Consider the following 21,589-nt stretch of genomic DNA (forward strand, 5'->3'; position numbering starts at 1 on the left):
CCGTGTATCTAGGAAATGCGTACCTAAGAACACACACCACCATGCACGCCTCTAGTTCTGAAGTGTTGGAAGAGCTACTCCCAGGATGTAAGGATTCCACCTACTGTGTTGAACTTAAAAGTTTGCTAAGTGTAGTACATACTCCAGTCATAAAGGGTCCAAATAGAATATAGCAAAATGAACAAGGCAACTAGCCCCAGCTAGCCCAGGGATGTATGAGCACCCCTCTCACCCATCCAACCATCCAAGGAGGATTGCGAGCACCGTGCCCATAGCAACAGCAGCCAGGGAAGAACAATGGTCAGTTCCACACCAGAGGTGGGTGTTTCAAGGGATGAATGAGTGTATTAATCAAGGATCCTCAGAGAATAGAACCAATGGGTGGGTGTGTGTGTGCGTGTGTGGGGAGAGAGAGAGAGAGAGAGAGAGAGAGAGAGAGAGAGAGAGAGAGATTTATTATAGGAATTGGCTCATGCAGTTAGAGGCAGAGAAGTCTCATGATTTTCCATCTGCAAGCTGTAATTCAGTCCAAGCCCAAAGGCCTGAAAATGGGGGTGTCAGGGGGACGGGTAGCAGTGATTGTGTAAGTCCCATTCAGAGTTTGAAGGCTGGAGAGCAGGGAGTACTGATGTCTGAGAATGGGAGAAGATGGATGTCTCAGCTTAAGTAGAGAATGAATTCTCTATTCCCCCACCGTTTGGTTCAGTTAGGGCCCTCAGCAGATTGGACGGAGTCTGCTCACCGTGGGGAGGGTCACCTGCTTTCCTCAGTCTGCCAATTCAGAGACTAATCTCTTCTGGAAACACCCTCACAGACACACCCAGAGTTCATGCTTTAACAGCTATCTGGGCATCCCTTAGCCCAGTCAAGTTGACACCTAAAATTCACCATCACACAGAAGATGCCACCACTGTTCCACAGGGGAGAGAGCTGGTGAGACCTTGGTCTTTGTGATCCTGAAACTAGACATGTGGCCACCCAAGGAAAGCAGAAAATGCCACCCCAAAACAGGCTGAGAATTCAGTGTTCTTTCCAATCAATATTCTTTAGTATTTCTTCTCCATACTGGAAGGACAAGGAGAAACAGTGCTCTAGGGTGAAAATGGAGACAGAAGTTCTCTGGGGCAGTTTTTGGTGTTCCTCTTTTACTGTTTAGGCCTGGTCAGCTCTGGTCCCAAACTTGGACATCCCAGCTGAGCCAAACCTCACCCTGACACTACCTGCCTGGATCCACTCTCCTTACAGTGCAGTTTAGTCACTGTGCCATCGGTCAAGTCAGCCCTTGGGGTCTTACTGCTCCCCAGTGAGGCTCTTAAGGTACTGACTTCCTTTAGACTATTTTTTTAAATAATGCACCCCTAATTACACTTGTGATATTTTAGAATCTTGGTAGAATTTGAGCACCCTACAATATAGCTCCCAGCCTGGCCTGTCCTCGCTCTGCTCCACAGTGTCCCCATGCCAGCCTTCCCAGTGCCCGAAGACCCCGCTGTCTGGATTCCACTACAGTTTCAAACTGAAGGAGGCGATCTTTTGTCTTAAAAAAAAAGACTGCAGGGCATTTGTGAGCACCTCTCTCACCCATCCGACCATCCAAGGAGCAACAGCAGCCAGGGAAGAACAATAGTCAATTCCACGTCAGAATGTCTTGGTTGTTCTCCCAGGTCTTCAAACAGCTGTTTTTAAGAAACTTCTGTCCACCTTTTCTAGTTGTTCTCAGCGGAAGAGTTCAATTTGATACCAGCTACCATGTTATGCCTGAAGCAGAATTCAACTCCTTTTGAAACGGATGGCATGTAAAGCAACCAGCATTTTAAAAACTCAACATTCAACACTTACTTTACCCAAAAAATTACCGTAAAAAATAAAAACAAGCTTTCACTGCCTGACTGCCGCCATCAGGGGTCGCATGCATGCGCCCAGGAAGGGCCTGTCCCAGTCGGCTTTGCCCTATCACCACAGCATACCTACTTGGCTGAAGCTGACATCTGATGACGTGAAGGAGCAGATTTACAGACTGGCCAAGAAGGGCCTGACTCCTTCACAAATCGGTGTGATCCTGAGAGATTCACACGGTGCGGCACAAGTGCGTTTTGTGACAGGCAATAACATCTTAAGAATTCTTAAGTCTAAGGGACTTGCTCCTGATCTCCCTGAAGATCTCTACCATTTAATTAAGAAAGCAGTCGCTGTTCAAAAGCATCTTGAGAGGAGCAGAAAGGATAAGGCTGCTAAATTCCGTCTGATTCTGAGAGAGCCGGATTCACCGTCTGGCTCGTCGATACTATAAAACCAAGCGAATCCTCCCTCCCAGTTGGAAATATGAATCATCTACAGTTTGTGCCCTGGTTGTATAAATTTGTCTAGGTACTCAAGCAATAAAGTGATTAAAAAGGAAAACAAATGCCTAAATAATCGACATCAACATAGCCCTCAAAAAAACATAATTTTGAATGTAAAAGTCACAGAGTACTATGTACAAGACGCTAAGACGTATATGACATTTTAAAATACACAAAACATACTACATGGTGTTCATGGATGCATACATGTAAAAGTATTTAAAATTGAATAGAATACCCAGTAGATTTGAGAATAGTGGTTGCCTTTGGCAGGGAGTGAGGGACAAAAAGAGAACTTCAATTTTATCTGTAATGTTTATTTAAAAAGGTAAAGCAGACAGATATGAACAGCTGTTAACCACTGTTAATTCTTGGTGGTGGAAACCTAAACAAACCAAATCCCTCCGTTGGAAATGCCTAGAGATCAGATATCATGCCTTGTTACTTCGCCTGCTTCTTCCTTCCTCTTATTTGCTCCTCCCTAAATGTCCACGTTGCTGCTGTTGGTAGCAGAGTCACCGTGACTAAGCCCACAGCTAGCTTAACATCTGCCCAGCAGGCTCTGGACACAGGCTGGCACTTCTTAGAAAGCACACACTCCACATGATGACCAGCACGGGGGCGGAGGGAGCGCTATGCTTCCAGCCTGCACCCCCTGACTCTCACGGGAAATAACCAACCCTGGTTATCTTGGGTGCACCTAACCTTTCCACAGGGCCTAGGAAGGCTACATGACTTTAGTAAGCCCCAAAGCATCTTGCACCTTGATTTTAGAATCCAGCAGCCATGAAAACACGGAAAAAAGAAAAAATTCTGCCATGAAGGGGAGGAGGTAGTAGAGTGAATTATTCATTCTGTTTCAGAAAATGAACTTGGTTTAGAAAACCATCTACGTAAGTCAGGAACAAGCACCGCTCAGGAAGGCCAGAGCTTTGGATTCTACCCAGGCTGGAGGAGGCGGCAGGTTGAAAGGAGGCCAGTTCTGTTTTCTAGTTCTTCGTTCCCTAAATGCCAGAAGCAGCTTCCCCAGGAAGAACAGACAGGGCCATGGGGGAGCCAGACCCTCAGAGGAAGCTTGGGTACCCGTTTTACAAATCCCTTGCCTCGCTCTGCAGGGAGTCCTATGCCTGTCTCCAAACAGCCTCAGTATTCATGCCCGACGATAGGCAGGGACAGATGAAAGGCGAAGCAGCCCCAGCCACGGAGAGAAGCGAGCAAACCAAGGAGCTGGACTGGCAGGCTTCCCGGCCCTTTCAAAGGCAGCAGGGCCTTTAACTGGAGGCAGCTGGCTTATCTTAATCTCCAAACCCTTTCCTGGAAAACAAGCCCGTCCTAGAAGGGCCAGAGGCCCAGAGGTAGCTGGAGTCAGTGAGTCAGGCTGGCAGCACGCAGCAGGTGGCAGGGGTTTTGCAGAAAGGAGAGGCAGGCCATCTGCCTTCCCTTAGAGCAGGCCTCAGGCTGCAAGCACAGACTTGCAATCCGGCGGCCCAGCCTTTGTGTCCAGTGTCCTCAGTTAGGGAAGGCAGCAGTGACTATTTCAGAGGGGCAGCAGTGTGAGAATGGCCACGGTAAGGTACAGGCCACTGTGGGTGGTTAGAGTGGCAGACCTGGGACTTAGCCACTTTAGCTACTAGTTGGGTGACCCTGGGCAAGTTACTGATCTTTATACACATTTCCTAACTCGCCAAGCGGGTAACGCCACCTACCTCACAGGGTGCAGATTAAATCAGATAAAGTGCAAAAGATTCTTGGCCTGTAAGGTTTGCCCAGTTATGGCTTCTGCCCTGTTAAAGGATCTTAGGCATTAGTAAAGAACCATTCCCACTGCCCCAATATACTACTGGGTCTGTTCCCATAGTAAAGTTGTACCGTCCCTGGGTGGGGTCCAGAAGAGATGCCCGGGATCTCTGTATGTGGCAGGGGCACTACCCACGACCTGCACACACAACCCTTCCCATCTCCAGTCCACCACACACTGCGTCAAAAGGCTGGGTCCTACTTCCACAGCTGTAGCCCTGCTACTCATGGGAAAGGGGGGTGGGGGCTGAGGCATCCCCCGCCTTCCAGATGAGCTCTGCACATGCCCGTCAGTCCCAAAGCTTGCTGTGACCCACAAGGTTTCTCCCTGTCTGGACACAGGTCAGCCTCCTGCCCACTCACGGGAAGGCAGAGCCCATTCCCACTGGGACCACTCCCCTGGCTTGGCAGAGACTATGCTGCCACCTCCAGGAAGGCAGTTCCCTGCTGCTAAGCCCGGGCCTCCAGCCTCCAGCCCAACAGCCGGTACTCGGGCGAGAGGTCTGATTAGCAAAGCACAAGGAAAGACAGACACATTGGGCATCACATAAATATAGAAGGACTTAATATTGACAAGTCATTTCCATTTAGTTTAATAACAGTTTTGTAGCCCCACTGTAAGCACGTAAGGTCCTAGATCTTGTTTGCCGGCGGTGCCTGCTCCACGCTGGCAGGTGTTAATTGTGGGCTGTCTACTCACTCCATGTGTGGCTGATGGCAAAATGCCCAACTTCCCTGAGACTCGGCTTCCTTACCTCCCAAAAAACCAGTTTCCGCCTTTCCTCAAAAATCGTTTAATTGCATTTACCCAGCAAACCTCTGGAATCACACTTCCCGTCCCCTAGGAGCTGTTGACAACTGTGGTGAGACAAGTGAGATCCAGCGCAGTGGGAGCCTTGCAAGCTTCCCCCCACACCACATTCAACTTACTGCTGAACGTCTCTGTGACCTGCACTTCTCTAGCTTTCATAACCCGGGAGGGGCACACACTACAGCCTTTCTTTGTTGATGGAGACGGGCTGGGACTCAGTCATGCCCGTGAAAGTCAGTGACAATCTTTAGTCCTATGTATTCGGCAGGTCTGAGGGCAGGACCAAGGCATGTGGATCCCTCTGCAAAGCCTAGAATGTCTGAATTTGGGGCTGTCACGCCCCTGAGAGGCACCTGCTGTCAAGTCATTTCTCCCCAATCATTTGAAGATTTACAACAGAAACATTTCTGGCTAATGACAGTCTTCCAACAAAGACAGGCTGCCCGTAACTATCTACCAGCTCAGAGGAGGAATGCTGAGAATGTGAAGGAAATGAACTGCCGGCCTGGGGGAACGTTTTTGCTTTGGCTCTGGGCCTTCAGACTCACATTCTTCCCGAGGACCTGAGGGAAAGGTATCCACTCAGAATCTCATTCCCACCAAGAGGACATCGGTAGAAGGGCCAAATACAGAGGCCCAAATACAAAAGCAAAAAATGCTAAAAAGGGTGACTTTTACTACAAATTAGAAAATTATGTACCTCAATATACCTATATACCTGACTTTTTACCAAAAAAAAGGAAACAATCTATACAAAGCCTTTATACTTACTAAAATTAGAAAATCTCATTTACATTAGGTTACCCCTTCCAATTAGAATGAGGAGAATCAGTGCTGCCAGAGAGCTGGAGGAATAGGTCGTCTACATTGACCTGGAGGCAGAGGCGGTTGTGTACAGAGCTCTGGACAGGACACAGCAGTGAGCCATCTGGTGGCTCAATGAAGGGCTGGTCTGGTGAGTGGGCAGTGTGGCAGGAACCCACCAGGGCAGGGACCGAGAGGAACAGCAAGAGAAAGCCATGACTACCCACCCCCCCACACTTAGAACTAGAGGCTGAAGGAGAGAAGATCACCCAAGTCCCAGGGCAGCCCACCTGAAAATGCCACACAGAGCAGGGAGTGATGCAGACATACCCAAAATTCCACCTGCTCCCACCGGCTGAACCCAACCAGAGCGGCCATCAAGGAATCCAGGGCCTATACGGGTCACTCTCCGGGGGACAGGGCAAAGAATAGACAGATCTGATGACAATGATCATCGTCAGTCCCCTTCCATGGGGAAGCTGTTTTGCTTTCTGTAAAATAGAGACTGTGGTGCCTGCTATGGGCCTGGTGTGAGATCGAGAGAGATTATGTGTCAACTATGATTGCAGAAGACCTCGAATTTAGAAAAAGGGGTACACAGGGGGCTCCTGTTTATTCTGTAATTAACATTGAACATGCTCCCTCTTTTGCCATTTTCTGGAACGGGCAGTTTGGATTTCTCAGAATAACACAAGAATCCAGGGCCATTAATTCCCTCCGCATTCACCACTGACCAGTCCCCACCCTTCTGTTTCAGAAACCAGTCCCAGGGCTGGAAGGCCTCCAAGTTCCACTTCCCTCAGTAGCTCCCAGCCACTCACCTTGGCAGTTTCTTAGAGGACACAGAGCCAAGCTCTGGAGAAAACAAAGAAGTCACAATCACAGGCGAGTCAAAATTCCCATTGGGTGACAGTGTTTATTGAAAGGAAATCTTGCTTTATCCAGGAATTCACTTACATGGAGGTAGCTGCAAGGAGAATGTCTCTTTCCCATGACAACCCAAAGCAACCAAACCATACCCCAAAGCAGAAACCCAATGGGATAAGCCACCTGGCGTTGTAGCCACCACTCAGAAGCAGGAAAAACCACAAAAGATACAGGATGATTGTCTCTTCAGTTATTGCATTTGGCCATGTATGTGTTTTTACATAAGATATATTTTTCTTTTTAAGCTAGCTAAAGAAAATATTCTTGATTGGGGTTAGTTCTTAAAGAAAAAAAGAACACAGAAAAAAAGTATGTATACATAAAATAAAATTAAAGAACGATAGCATGTTATACCTGGAAAGGACCGTGGGCCCTCATCTTCGCTTTGTTCCAGGCAATCCATGGCTCTGAGAGTGAGCACACTGTCAAGGTCACTGGGGTGAGATGAGCTGGGACTTGAAAACCCTTGTCTTAACTTCCAGTCTCTTAACTCTTCCCACTCCACCATACCGCATGCGTTGCCAACTCCCTCAGAGTGTAGGATAGCACAATTGTCAAAATGCGTAACAGCCTATTTTTAGGGTAATGATGCAAGTGTTTTGAAAAGTGACCTCTGTTCTCTTTGCATGGGCCGTTTTGCTTCTTGTAGCCAGCCCCATGGCTACTGGAAAGAACTGACCAGAATGAGGGGCAGCCACTTTCTCACAAACCGAAACAGACACACGCTCCCCAAGTTCTTGGGAGTGCTGACCTTCCCCAGCTCCGTCTCTAGGTATGAGTGGCCTGAGGCTTCTCCAGGCAGGCTTATTGGCTGATGTCTAACGATGGCGGAAGCAGCAGGGAAATTATGAACATATCAAGGGTCAAAGTGAGCTCTAGGGAACCAGGCTTGTCGTGTCCTCAGGAGGACAGAGAGACAGAGGGCTTGAGTACAGAGGTGCTCGACCTCCATGTCGATTTGTTTGATTGTCATCTACCACCCCCTTTCCCGACACTGAGCTCCAGGAGGGAAGGAATTTGTACCTGTTTAATTCACTGCTGTATTCTCTGTGCCAAGGACTGTGCCTGACACATCATCGATGCCCAATAAATATTTGCTAAATGAGTGAATGACTAAAGGGAGGAATTGTCCACACCCCACACAAGCAAGCAGAGATGAGAATCACCCCCGGCTGTGGTGAGGATGACAGTGACCCTGTAGATGTGCAAGGGGCTTGGCTCTCTGGCTCCAGACTCCCACTCTTAAACTGGGCTGACCATTCTGAATCCTGTCGGGTGGGCTCTGACCTGGCGCAGGTGGGACCCCATGGCAACTGTCATGGAGTTCTCTGGCCCACAGGCCTCCCGCCTATTGGGATGGTTGGGGACACTGCTGAAGTAGCTGAACACTACCACCTCTGTCCCATATATGTCACCAACTCACAGGGTCCTCTCCCTGGCCACATCCTGTCCCATACTCTGACCTGTGGAAGCCCAGCTGTGATTGGGCCTGGCCTGTGGGTATGCCTGGAGACTGCCACATTGTGAGGTGACACAGGAAGGCCAGAAGGGAGTCCCCAGATATCTAGCATCCTCCCGATGCCATGCTCCCTAAAGTTCCTCTCCAGCCATGTGGCCTTGCCCACAGACCTCAACAACTCCCTGCGACCTGCTGCTGGCAATGTCTCTTTGTCCCAGGAAACTGGAAGGAGTTCTCTAGTTTGCACAGACACACCTCTGCCTGACTTCTGTTTCTTTCCTCCCTTCCTCAACATAAACCTGAGATCCTGCTCAATCCACTCCTTGCCCACACATCCCCCAGCTTTCAAGAACTTCTCTGTCTTCCTTCTCACACTAGGCCCCCCACACACACCTGCCTATCTCCTCTCTCCTCTCCCCTCCCCCATGACCTCACCAGACACCTCCCACCTCATTCTCATACCTAAGTCTATGAACCTTTCCCCCACACCCTCCTATTCCCCCGATCCCAAAAGCTTCCTGTGGGAGGAGCAGGGAAAGGACCATTAAGACATGACCACATGGCCCCATCCTTCCAAAAACGGCCTCATTTGTTTAAGGCCTTACCTATAAGTCTCCCTATCCAATCTGTGTAAAAGAAATTGCAATCAGTGACTGGGAACAGGTCTCAGAACGTTCAGAAATTATAACAGAATTCCAGATAAAATAAGCAAACAAGGCCATAGCTGCAGTCACAGACACAAGCAACCTTCTGGCTTTCCCCTGTGCCAGTGACGTGTTTACCCAGACCGTGTGAACTGCTCTTCTCAGTCTTAGCTATCCGTGACCACTACAGTTCTTTTTTTACAACCTTCGTTTCCAAAGTGGTCTTTATTTGACTTTCTCTCTCTCTCTCTCTCTCTCTCTCTCTCTCTCACCTCTGCTCCTCAATACTTAAAATCTAATAGCTTCATATTTTAAAAAAGAATACTCAATGGCCGGGCACGGTGGCTCATGCCTGTAATTCCAGCACTTTGGGAGACTGAGGCAGGTGGATCACTGAAGTCAGCAGTTTGAGACCAGCCTGACCAACAGGGTGAAACCCCTTCTCTACTAACACAAAAAATTAGTCAGGAGCAGTGACGGGCGCCTGTAATCCCAGCTACTTGGGAGGCTGAGGCAGGAAAATCACTTGAACCAGGGAGGCAGAAGTTGCAGTGAGCTGAGGTTGCACCATTGCACTCTAGCCTGGGCAACAAGAGTGAAACTCCATCTCAAAAAAAAAAAAAAAAAAAAAAAAATACTCAATATAGGTGTGTGAACTTTACAAACCAGCCATCCTACCAAGCCTCCATCACATTCCAAATGCAACAGCAGCAGTCTGTGAGAAGGTCTGCTTTAAAATATGTACAAGCTATATATAGTTTCCTCCCTGCACGGTGCTTTTAAATAAGTCCTAGCCTTCTGGAGCCTTTGTCTTGGCAGGGGCAGTTAGGACGGGAGGAGGGACAGCAATGCAAATAGTGACTGTGGAACAGGGGCCTCAGCCTACCAAAGTGTATCTCTCACAACACCCCAGGGGGTGGTGGCTCCTGTTCCTCAGGCATCCCAACATTTTAAACTGCAAAAGCTTCCTGTCAAAGACCCACTGAGAGACCCTGGCGAGGAATGTAACACTGAGGAGCTGGCACGCTGTGCAAAGGGGCGGCGATGGTCTCGGTGGCAGACGGACGCTCCCCTCCCTGCCTCCCGCTTTGGGCGGCTGCAGCTCCCGCAGTGATGACCGGCACTTCCATAGCACTCAGATCTGGCTGGCGGTGGTGCTGTCCTTGGAGAAGGTGTAGCTCAGGGGCGCCTCGTAGAGGCTTCCCCCGTCCGTGCTGAGGTCATCGTCGTCATCCATGTCATCCAGCACTTTATTTGGCAGCTTCTTCAGTCTGCTGAAACAACAAGGGGCATGTTTCCTGGCCCTGGGCCCGTCACTAATTTGAAGATAAAGGAAGGGTTTTGGGTTGCTGCCCCTGCATCCCACTGAGTGGCACAGAAAAGAAACACATGAACTTAACAGGTGATGTTCCCTTCAGCCACAGGGAATCCACTGCCCCCGTTTCAGTATGGAAAGCCCATCTTGATGGGGTGGGCCAGGTTGGGACAGGATCAGTAATGTTGATTTCCCCAGGCTGTCATTATTGATCTTGTCTTAATTTAAAATTTTGGTATCTTGTTCACCATGGATCGCATGCATTATCTTTTAAATATTGCATTAAAATGTTATCTATCTTAATTATTGAGATTTTTGGTGCCCTCTTAAATGCTGCACCCTAACACCAACCTTGGGGCCAGTGACCTGATAGGCCCTGTTTTACGGGATTCTCAACGGGCTGGAGCCTTCTGTCCATTGATGAGAACTACCTGGGCAGCCAGCACAGAGCCCCATGTCACAGCCAGCCTCCAAGAAAAGCTCAGCTCTATGGTTAACAAGAACCTAATCTCATGAATCTTAACTCATACTCTGGGGAGAGACTCTGGAGCAGAAAAAGCAACCCACACAGTCCCCAGCCCTCCGCTCCACGCGCCCATCCTTAGGACCACAGCAGACAAGCTTCGGAGAGCTGCTCTCTCCTGGAAACCAGGCTTAGGGAATCTAGTCCTCATGAGGACACAAATCAGAACTTTACCTTATTTCTCCCTAAGTCAGACAAAAGCCCAGGCTGACCCAGGAACTGCCCCTCCATGATGGTGTGAGCTAGTCTTACCTGCCTTAAGTCTCTGTTTCCCCTTCTGATCAACAGGGATGGTATCTGCCCAGCTGGCATCAGGGCATTGGTATAAGAATGACATGCATGAGGCCCTACTGCCCATGTAGGGTGACTGAAGTGGACAGAACCGCCTCCACTTCTAGGATAAGATAACCCCAAAAGCAACAATGAGGAGCTGGCTTGAGACAACAGGAGTGCGAATGCTCTGAAGGCAGAGCCTGCTTCAACCGTGGGGAGATTATCGGGCCCTTTTTGGCCTCCACACCTGCCCACCTTAAGTCCTTCTTCATGGAGTTGAGTTGGCCCTGCAGATGCTCATTCATGTCCATCTGCTCCTCCAGCTCCCTCTGCAGCTTCTTTTTAGAACTTTCCAGTCTGTCGATTTCCTCCTCAGCCTCCTCCACCTGCCGCTTCATGGCTTTCAAACGCAAGCTCAGCTGCACCGGGACAGAGTGTGGGTTGAGTGCCGGCTGATGGCCCAGCCCCAGCACTCAGCTCACCCCAGGTCCAGCCACCATCTCCCCCAGGCAACCAAGACATGGGCAATGGGGCAGCCAGTCTCTTGGGAAACATGGAGAGCAGGCGGTAAGACAAGGTGACTCTTTAAAAGCCAAACTCAGGGTGTAGAATTTGCTATCTCCTAATTACGTAGGCGAGAAGCCCCCATTCTATGATGTGACTAGGTGCGTGGAAAGGGAGGAACCAGCCCACTCACACTCCACTGCTGCTCGGGGAGGCCTCCCTTGCTCCCCCAGCCTGAGACGTGCAATCTCATCTACGAGCGAATGCACACAGAGGCTCCCTACCTGGTCCTTCTGATCGGTCAGTGACAGGTGCTCATCGTCCACCTGCATCACCAGCTCCTTCACTTTCCGCTCCAGCCGCCGGTTGCTGAGCTGAAGGCTGGCCCGATCCCTGGAAGGGAGGAAGCAGAACCAAGAACGCTTTCACTCCCATCCCTGCAGGGAGCCCAGCCCAGGCTGTGGAGAAGGGGAAACTCCAAACAGGGGTACCTGGTCAGCTCAAGGCTTAGGGTCAGGGAAACACAAGTGCACAGGAGAAGAAGCTGCTTGTGAGAGAGGTGAGTTAACGGGGTTCGGAGAAGGGGAGTGACTGGCCCAAGGCTGCAGAATCAGCGAGGGGCTGAGCCGGGGCCAGACCTGCCTGGAGTTCCTGAGCTTTACTTTGTAAGGCAAGAAGTCACAAACTGCAGATGTCTTGGGTCTACTCCAGGCTGTTCTGGCCTGACTCCCCAAAAGTCCAGCTAACACAATAGATAATGTAAAACGTCCAATGCCGGCACACCACGCCCCTTTTAGGAAGGTGAGGGGCCGGGAGTCAGAACTACAGCTGGAAGGCTGCTCAAGTTCAACCTGGTGCTGGCCCTCGGGCTGCCATTCAAGAGTTAGCTGCAGAGAATGGAGTTGTTGGAAAGGAGTGTGCTCACTTGATCCCATGTCCCTCCCACCCACGGGGGAAGGACCTGCCCCATCTCTGACTGGAGGCTAGTCGGCCTCTGCTTAAATACACCTGGCCTCCAGGGCAGAGTCAGTGGCTTGTAATGTGGCTCAAACTCGGTAGTTTCTGAGGCAGTCTGTACTATGGGAAAAGGGACAGCAAGTACAGTGGCACCGCCATGGACTGAGAAGTGGGGGTCCTAAGCTTTTACCCAGCTACACCAGTATCCAGCCAGGCTACCTTACTGAAGTCACTTATTCTGATGGGTCTCTGTTTTCTCATCTATAAAAGTAAGGTTGTAGTTGCTCTGCCTTCCTCACAGGCTACAAGGATCGGGAGAGATCCCAAATGTGAGAGCACATTGCGATGGAACTGTCACTGCCCACTGGGGCCTCTGCACTGCAGTGGGCCCGGCTCACCTCTCCTCACTCTCCAGGCGGTCCTCCAGCTCTGCAATCCTGGCCTCCATCTGCACCACCAGCCCCTCTTTGCTGGACCTGTAGGAACCTTCCAGGTGGATAATCCGGCTCTTTAAGTCCTTGTTCTAGAAGAACATAGGGAGACCGTGAGGGGCTATGTGTCTGCCACGCTCTGTGCAGGGCAGCGAAGAACACGGGGCAGAACCTGGTGTTTGGTCGCTGCCTGCGATGAGGCTGCTTTCTGCACCAGGGCCTGTGGCCTGGAAACCGGGGGAACCCAGAGATGTTTCCAAGGAAAGCCCTTGAACTCAGCTGCAGGTCAGAAGAAGAGGTTCTATCACACTCCCTCATAAGCCTGAATGAAATTTTTGCCATGTCCTAAGACTCCCGGATGTCAAACAGGCTTTGCCTTGCCCTATAAACGTACAGGGGGACAGGAGAAACAGGCTCCTTTGCCAGTCATGTGCAGTGAAGAACATGAACAGAAATCATGTAAAAGAAATAATGACCCAATGAAGCTTTCTTAGCCACTCATGTGTTTGATGACATGGATTCTTTTTCATTCTCTTTACATTAGAATTTAGCCCTCTTCAGGATCTAGAAAATAACACATGCAATTCCTCCTCCCCTAGCTGCCGAACTTCCATGCAGATTTCCTATCACCGGGAGAAACAACTCTGGAAAAGGACTGTTAGCCCCCAGAGGTCTTGGGATGCCAAGTAAAGGAGGGACCTCCAAGGGCTTCTAGTTCAGAGCCGTGCAGTGGGGGAGGGTTAGCCGATGGAGGGGGAGGCAGCTCACAGGCCGGCTGCCCTCACCTGCCTCTCCAGGGAAATCTTGTCACACTCCAAGTCTTGCCTCGCAGCTCTCTCCTGAAGTAGCTCATTCCTCACCTGCTCCATCTACAGCAGACAGAACAAAAGCCCGGAGGTCAGAAGGACTGTGCCTGGATCTTTTGTACTGAAATGGTGGCGAGGAACTGAATGTCAACCCCCACTTTATGAAGGGGGCTGCCCTACCCAGCCCCTTGTGCCATCTGCTCTGGGGCACAGGATCTGTTTCTTAGTTCTTTCTTGGTTTCTTGATGACTGCAATACTGGTGATACAAATAACAGTAAGAGTCAAAGCTAGCCCTGCTGCTAGGGGTTGAACTGTGTCCCCTGAAAAAGATATGTTGATGCCCTAATACCCAGTACCTCTAATGTGACCTTAATTAGGAGATGGGGACTTCAGAGAGGTAATCAAGTTAAAAATTAGGTTATGAAGGTGGGCCCTAATCGAGTATGGCTGGTGTCCTTTAAAAGGGGGAAATTTGGATGCAGAGACAAACATGTACAGAGGGAAGATGGACACAGGGAGGGCGCTCTGGGGAGATGGAGGAATGGGGTGATGGGTCTACAAGCCAAGGATTGCCCAAAGATTGCCAGAAACCACCAGGAGCTAGGAGGAGGCAAGGAAGCATTTCCCTACTGGTCTCAGAGGCAGCATGGCCCTGGTAACACTCTGATTTCAGATTTCTGGCCTCCAGGACCATGAGACAATAGATTTCTGTTGTCTAAGGCACGCAGGTTGTGTTACTTTGTTACAGCAGCCCTAGAAAACTGGCACACCTGCTTAGACTCCACAGGTAGGATCCTATGACACCCCCTGAACAACCCTCAGAAGGAGGTAACAGTACCTCTGCTGAGGATACTAAAGCCTCCAAAAGTCAATCAACTTGCAGTGACCTACTGTCTAAATTTGCCTGGACTGAGGATGTTCTCAGGCTGTTTCTATGCTAAACGGAGACAGTCCCAGGTGAACCAGGATGAGTCAGTCACTCAACTTCCCCAAGAGGTACCTAACCAGGAATGGGGGAGCCAGCATTCAACGGCACTCCTGACTGCTGCATTATAAGCTCAAATTGCAGAAAGGGCTTCCCAGAACCGTGAGCGTATCTCAGACACTGCTAGATTTCTCCTTTTTTATGCCAGAAACGAAAGTCAGTAAGAATGCTGGGCGACTTCAGGTGACCTGACAAAGGCTGAACACTCCTGAGGGTTTCCTCTATGCTCAGGAAAGGAAACTCGCTGCGTAGCACCAGAGAAGAAATCCCATCACCTGACCATCAGCATCTCTTTTCCTGATTGCCAGTGGTTTGCGCAGGAGTAAAATGAATTATCAGAGGCGGAGGCTCCAGACCCCTGTTGCCAGAACTGTCCAGCAGAGGGCAGCATGAAGAAGCCAGAAGAATCAAGCTAAGCCAGTAAAATAAAACCACGTTTTCCTTCTTAAGGATGAAAAACAAATTCCAGGGTCCAACATGGCTAAGAGGTGCACACACAGCCCCCGGACACCAGGGTCTGGAGAGCGTTTGACACAGGCTTACTTGGCCTGGCCTCAAGTTGAATTTCGCCACCTGTACATGAACCCCAGTGAGTAAAAGATAAGCTCGCCCCTTCCTCACTGTCTCCCAAGGAGAGCAAGAACTGGAATCCCAGGAATAGCCAGAGGAGACACCCCACATTGGGCCAGATTTGCATTTGCTCCCTGGCTCCCCTTGTCCTGACCTAGGTGTGTCACACAGCATGATGTCACTGGCCCAGAGTGGGCAACAGGGAACGGGGCGAAATGATGCTGGTGGGACAGGCAGGGTTGGGACACAAAGGCCTCCAACGCCACAGGGGGAAGCTGGGCCTCTGCCCCTAGGTGAGAGGGGGGTACCAGGTGGTCCAAAGAAAATGCTCACATTTTAGAATTCCTAACTGGCAGGCATCTAATTCATGGAGATTCAGAATGTTCAGCAGAGGAAATTGAGGCCTAGGGCGGCGGTTAGGCAAGTAACCTGAGGATCAGGGCTAGAGCCAGGCCAAGCCCCTGCACTGCCCGTTACTTCATGGCTCTGCCTCTGGACCAACTAAGTGGAAAGGATTCCAATAGACGTAGAGTTCAAATGCAGCTGTAGCAGAAACATCCAGGCACAGACGGGCAGTCCAGCCTCCTTACGGCATCTTGCATGGAGAAGGGAAAAATGCTAGCAATGGCCAGGACCAGCAGGCAGGGCACGGCCACCCAACTCGGGCCCGCTCCTGCTCACGAATCACACACTGCACAGAGGGCACCAGAACAACTGCTGTCACTGTGACCCCAGCACAAAGTGAAAGGGGAATGAATGCGGACTCACGGCCCTGCTCCCAAGGTGGTTTCTGAACCAGCCACCAACACCTCACACGTGGAGGTCATCAGAACAACAGCTGGGCCACGGGACTGAGGACGGACGTGCCTCCCAGCGGCAGCCGTTCTGTTCATGTGCCCAGGGCAGTGCCCGACACTTCACTGAGGACGTGATTAAATTTCCACTGTAATGGGAAATGATTACAAACAGCAGTGGCCCAGCTTGTCCTGCTAGCTCTCCCAGTCCCTCATCTGTGACCTTGTTGATCTAACTGCTGGGATACAGACTCCTAAGCAAGGAACTTGATTGAATGAGACAGCCTGTAAGTGTCCCCGAGCTGGCCAACGATACAATAAAAGCACAACCTGGTGCCTCCTCTACCGTTCAGGGTAGAGGAACTCTCCAAGGCAGATGTTATCACCCTGAGTTTCCAGGTGGGAGGTCCAGAAACAGCCGCTGAGTCAGAGTTAGGTGGAAGCAGCTTTGGGAGTCCAACCTAGGTTTTCTCAGAAAAACTCATACACTCTTTTCTCCCCTCCCCATTGTGTCTTCGCAAACCTGTAGGACCTACGACTCTCGATAAAGGAAAAAGACCCACAAGGAGGAGAGTTCAGGCAGGGGCTTTGGAGCCCAGAAGGAGAACGTGCCTATGGTGGAGTGAGGCAGAGTGCAGAGAGCGTGTGGAGGGATTCCAGGATGGCCAAGTAGTCATGCAGCCCTGGGCCCAGCCTGGGGGTTCAGGACAAATCTTGCCACGTAAAGCAGCAGCCACTGGCCACAGTCTAGCACCCTCAGTGGCAGTGTCTGAAAAATCTGGATCCCACCAGGAAACAGACTTCCCTGTGCAGAGCAGCACTTAGCATGGCGGCATCCTGGAGGGTCCCCACAGGTTCAAGACCTCCCTGGAGGACCCCTGGAGAGACTGAGGATAATGGTGACTCTCCAAAGGAAAAAAAAAAAAAAAGGAATTATTTATCCCCCACCATGGCTATTAAAATGGAAATGTAAAATAAATCAGAGTGAAGAACAGGAAGGAATAAATGTGTAGCCATAAAACTTAACAGTTACTGTGACCTGAGCAGGCAGTCCCTTTTCTTGAGTCTTTGCAAACCTGGGCTTTTGGCAAACATGATAGGCTTCCTTCAGTTCTTCAAAGGACAGCCTGACATGAAATTCTAAAGTAAATCCACCATGTGGAGCCTTATACAAGGAATACTGCGTGGTGTTATGGACAATGCCCCAAGAAGGATCGGTTTCACCATAAACCCACAAGTATCCTGTGTGTCCCTGCTGTTAGCTGTCCTCAATGCAGTGATCCCAGGACTACGCCCCTTGACTTGGGAATATTGTAAACCAAATTGTTACCCTGAGCCCACACTGGCACCTGCCCTGGGGTGGTGGTGAGAGGCGGGGGGAACTATGGCTTGGCTGAGCCAGCCTCCTGGACCAGAGGAGAGTAAACTCGAGGCTGGGAAAGTATTTCTTTATATAAGCTTAGTGCTTTATATGCTGTTTACCCTTCAATTACATTAAATAGCATGAACAAAAACTTGCCAGTCAAATTTAAAACAGAATAGGAGCTGAAGGCAAAAGTGGATCGCAGCTGGATTGAAAGAATGCTAAGTATCCTGAGTATTTTGATGGGAAATCACAGTATCAGATTCCAGTGGGTTTTATGTCAGAGACACCCATGTCCTGACCCAGCTCTCAGAATTCTAAGTAGCTGCCTTTCAGGTTAATGGAAAGCCAGAGCTATCTGTGATGGCCAATAACAATACTGAACCCCATCACCTGTGTTTATCATTGGGCTGTAAAGAGGTTGGCAAGCCCACACTCCTGGCTGGCATAAAAAATAATCAAAAAGGCTGGGTGCAGTGGCTCACGCCTGTAATCCCAGCACTTTGGGAGGCCAAGGCAGGTGGATCACGAGGTCAGGAGATCAAGACCATCCTGGCTAACACGGTGAAACCCCGTCTCTACTAAAAATATAAAAAATTATCCGGGCGTGGTGTCGGGCGCCTGTAGTCCCAGCTACTCGGGAGGCTGAGGCAGGAGAATGGCGTGAACCCGGGAGGCGGAGCTTGCAGTGAGCCGAGATCACGCCACTGCACTCCAGCCTGGGCGACAGAGCGAGACTCCGTCTCAAAAAAAAAGAAAAAAAAATCCAAAAAAAGAGGAAAATTATTATTAATCAACTGTGCACACTGGGTTTTTGAGCAGCTGATACAATAAGACGCAGTTCTGAGATTAGGAGCAATTAAAAAAAAAAAAGAAGAAGAAGAAGAAACCCCCCTCTGATCTTTCACTCACAACTGCAAAGAAGACAGTCCCATTTAGCACGCGTGGCACCCCTGACGCTGACTGAGGAGCAGGTGTGAGCCAGTAAGGAGCAGTTCCAGAAAGTGACTGTAGGAGCCCACAACTCTATCCCTGGGATTTAATCCTGCAGTTGCCGAAGCAACAAGGCAGCCTTGCTCAGTCCCTGGAGAGACCATGAAGCCACCCAAAGCTCAAGTCGGTATTTTTCCTGCCTGCCAGCTGCCTGGGCTTGATGAATCATCTTTCCACTGGGCTGGGTCATCATGGTCTCCATGGCCAAGAGAACGCCTTCCCACGTAGGCCCAGCTCTGCTGTGAAGTGTTTGCAGCAGTACCCATCGAGCCAGCACAACAGCCTATTGGCCTTCAATTTAAAACACATGAAGCCGGACCTCTCTTTGGCTATTTGAATCCTGCACTCATAAAGAATCAGGAGAGGATCAGCTGAACTTAAATCCTCACCCATTTTAAGAAACATGACTTTTAACTTGGGAATGGAGACCCAAATGCATTTGAAGGAGTAGTCTTTAAGACCGTGACATAGTCTCATGCAGGGATGATGGGAACAGGCAGGAGGCTTTGGAGTCAAACTGTGACTCCTCCTACAAACTGTGTGACCCTATGTAGTCACTTCACCTTGCAAAACCTGAAAACAACAAGAAAATGAGGCACCCAGCACAGTGCCTAGCACTTAGGGAATCATTGGTAAGGATGGCAATTGTCATAAATGGAAACATGGTTTTTGGAAGATGGAAAGGAAAAAGGATTACTCTGGATTTAAACAGACCAAACACCAGTGACTTGAACTTCTTTCAACTTATAAGCCAATCAGAAACCTTTCTGTATACGGTGGGACTATACTTGGGTGAGAAAACAGATACTCGATACTTCTATTTCATAAAGAAGGTATCATTTTATCAACTCCAAATCCATCCCTTTTTATCAACTCCAAATCCATCCCTTCTCCTTCATAGCAGTCAGACCTGAAAACAAAGTCCAAACATCCGAGAGGTTTGAAAAACTTTTCTCTCTCAATTAGGATTTCCTGAATCCATCATTCTGAATAAGACTGTCCTGAGCATGTAAAGGAAGCCCTTAGAAAGGCTGTGATATGGTTTGGCTGTGTCCTCACCCAAATCTCATCTTGAATTATAGCTCCTATTATCCCCACGTGTTGTGGGAGGGACCCAGTGGGAGGTAACTGAATTATGGGGGTGGGTTTTTTCCCCCGTGCGGTTCTTGTAACAGTGAGTAAGTCTCATGAGATCAAATGGTTTTATAAAGGCAGTTCTCCTGCACATACTGTCTTGCCTGCTGCCATGTAAGAGGTGCCTTTGCTCCTCCTTTGCCTTCCACCGTGATTGTGAGGCCTCCCCAGCCATGCTGAACTGTGAGTCCCTTAAACCTCTTTCCTCTATAAATTACCCAGTCTCAGGTATGTCCTTATAGCAGTGTGAGAACGAACTAATACAGGCCAGGAACGTATAAATAACATGGCCAGCTTTTAGTGAGTGCCAAATGTATGCATAAGAAAGAGAAAGAAAGAACAGAGGCATAGAAAGGATCAAATACACCATCTCATGCAGCCTTTCCTGTCCTCTGCCCTGGTAACAGCACAGTTGAGGCCTCCTCTCCATCACCCTTCTCCAGTCCTCACCCCTGGCATAAGTCTTCTAGAATACAGTGTATGCTTCACTCTTCTGCTCAACAGCCTTTGACGGCTGCCCACTGCCTTCACAATAGAGCCATTCAAACCTTCAGTCTGCATCTTCAAACTTATCTCCTTTCATTTCCTATGGAAACTAGAAATCTGATTGAGTCACACTCATCCATTCATCCATTCATTGTTCCTCAAAATGCTGTATAGATTCCTACCTCCCAGTCTTTGTTCACATCATTCCTTCTATCTAGAATCCCATTCCCAATCCCCTTGGTTTATTCAAATCTTAGCCTTTCTTTAGAGCTGACCCCAGGTCCCCACCCTCTTTCTAGTAATTCTTCCACACTCACTCTTGCTACATTGGTCTTTCCCTCATTAGTTGCTTCAATCTTTTACTTGGCATTTAGTATCCACCGTTTTTTATTGTTAGTTACCAATTTTTTAGGTCTGACCCAGCTCCTCAAACAAACTGTAGCAACTCAAGGTCAGGGACCATTTCTGGTCCTCTTGGAGCTTTACTGCAATGCCATGCACACAGCAGGCATTCATCATATTTTGCAAGCATGGGTAGATAGAGCACTGCCTTGGAAATTGAAACCTAAGCCCAGTTCTGCAGTCAATTGCCAGCATGACTGTGGCCAAACCACCAGGTGACTCTGGGCCTCAAATCCCGCATCCATTACAGAGAAGTGAGGAGAGTTGGACTGAGGTCCTTGCCAGATCTAACAGTCTATGAGAGGGGTTGACCATTCACTAATATTGCTGGAAAATCTTTTTTCTGGCTTATTCACTTAAGTCCCATCACTAAAGCTAGTGGGAGATGTTTGGGGGAAGCAAAGATTCAGCAAAGGAGCCTGTGAGAATTCAGAGTTTAAGGAGAGTTGTTAAGTTTGAACTTTTTAATTTAAAGAGAACAAGATCGCCAAACTAAAATGTCCCATGCCTTCTCTTTTCAGTGCCTAGTAGCAATTTGCTAGGAAGGCAGGGCTGATGCTATTACTTGGGTTCAAGATAACATGCACCCTTTCCTGTTTTTTTAGGAGCTGTCCTTGTTAAGAGGATGTCATAAGGTCAGCATTTGATAGGGGAGAGGAAAAAGGGTCTTAAGTTTTGAAGTTTCCCTTTTCTTGCTTTGATTCCAGCAGGACAGCACAGGCACACGGCCCTAGAAGTTAATCTAAGTGGACCAGAAGAGCTCAGAATCAGGGCCCATCTGTCTATACCCAAGGCCTTCATTTCAAGAGGCAGGAAATAAGCCTTGACTCAACCTCAACTTTGAATGAAATGAGATGCTTTCCAGGGAGGCGGGTATTTGGCCCATCCAATTCTCCGCCCTCCCTCACAAGTCAGGAGGCAGCAAAGGCCAGAAGAGCTCTCAGAACACAATCGGGAGACATCACTTTATCTCAGCGTTTCTTTCATTGGCTTACCAATTCCTACATCCACGTGAATGTGATCCTCAATTTCTCCACTTACAACAAACACCAGGCTTTACCCTCCCTATCTCAGATGATGCAGTGAGAAGAAAGAAAACAGAAGAGGGAAAGAGAGCTGATAGGGAAAGAGGCTGTAGACATTTGTGGAACTCATCTTTTTAGGCATATAACTCAGATACAGGGAGAGAATGGGGGAAAGTAAAGGGTGAGTCAGACACTTCTGGATGTATAAAACCTTCTTGCAGTATTGCAGTGTTAGAATTCAGA

General features: G+C 49.2%; 1 protein-coding gene and 1 pseudogene across 4 annotated transcripts in view; one reads left to right on the forward strand and one right to left on the reverse strand.

The window, feature by feature from the left end:
• The first annotated feature begins 211 nt into the window (after window positions 1-211).
• Window positions 212-2,357, forward strand: LOC139364027 (small ribosomal subunit protein uS15-like; annotated as a pseudogene).
• Window positions 2,358-6,646: 4,289 nt separating this feature from the next.
• Window positions 6,647-21,589, reverse strand: part of LOC105489700 (cingulin like 1) — a 175,644-nt gene continuing 160,701 nt past the window's right edge. For 3 of the 4 annotated variants that reach the window (XM_071066791.1, XM_071066789.1, XM_011754703.3), the window contains 5 exons: window positions 13,573-13,656; window positions 12,755-12,879; window positions 11,684-11,792; window positions 11,151-11,314; window positions 6,647-10,058 (listed from right to left, as the gene is read on the reverse strand). In XM_071066791.1, the coding sequence (XP_070922892.1) occupies window positions 9,920-10,058; window positions 11,151-11,314; window positions 11,684-11,792; window positions 12,755-12,879; window positions 13,573-13,656 (621 nt within the window). In that variant the 3' untranslated portion in view covers window positions 6,647-9,919. The remainder of the gene's footprint in view (window positions 10,059-11,150; window positions 11,315-11,683; window positions 11,793-12,754; window positions 12,880-13,572; window positions 13,657-21,589) is intronic. The other variant, XM_071066790.1, reaches the window with a different exon arrangement.

Source organism: Macaca nemestrina, chromosome 7 (genome assembly GCF_043159975.1).
Source record: "Macaca nemestrina isolate mMacNem1 chromosome 7, mMacNem.hap1, whole genome shotgun sequence".
In the NCBI taxonomy this organism is placed as follows: domain Eukaryota; kingdom Metazoa; phylum Chordata; class Mammalia; order Primates; family Cercopithecidae; genus Macaca; species Macaca nemestrina.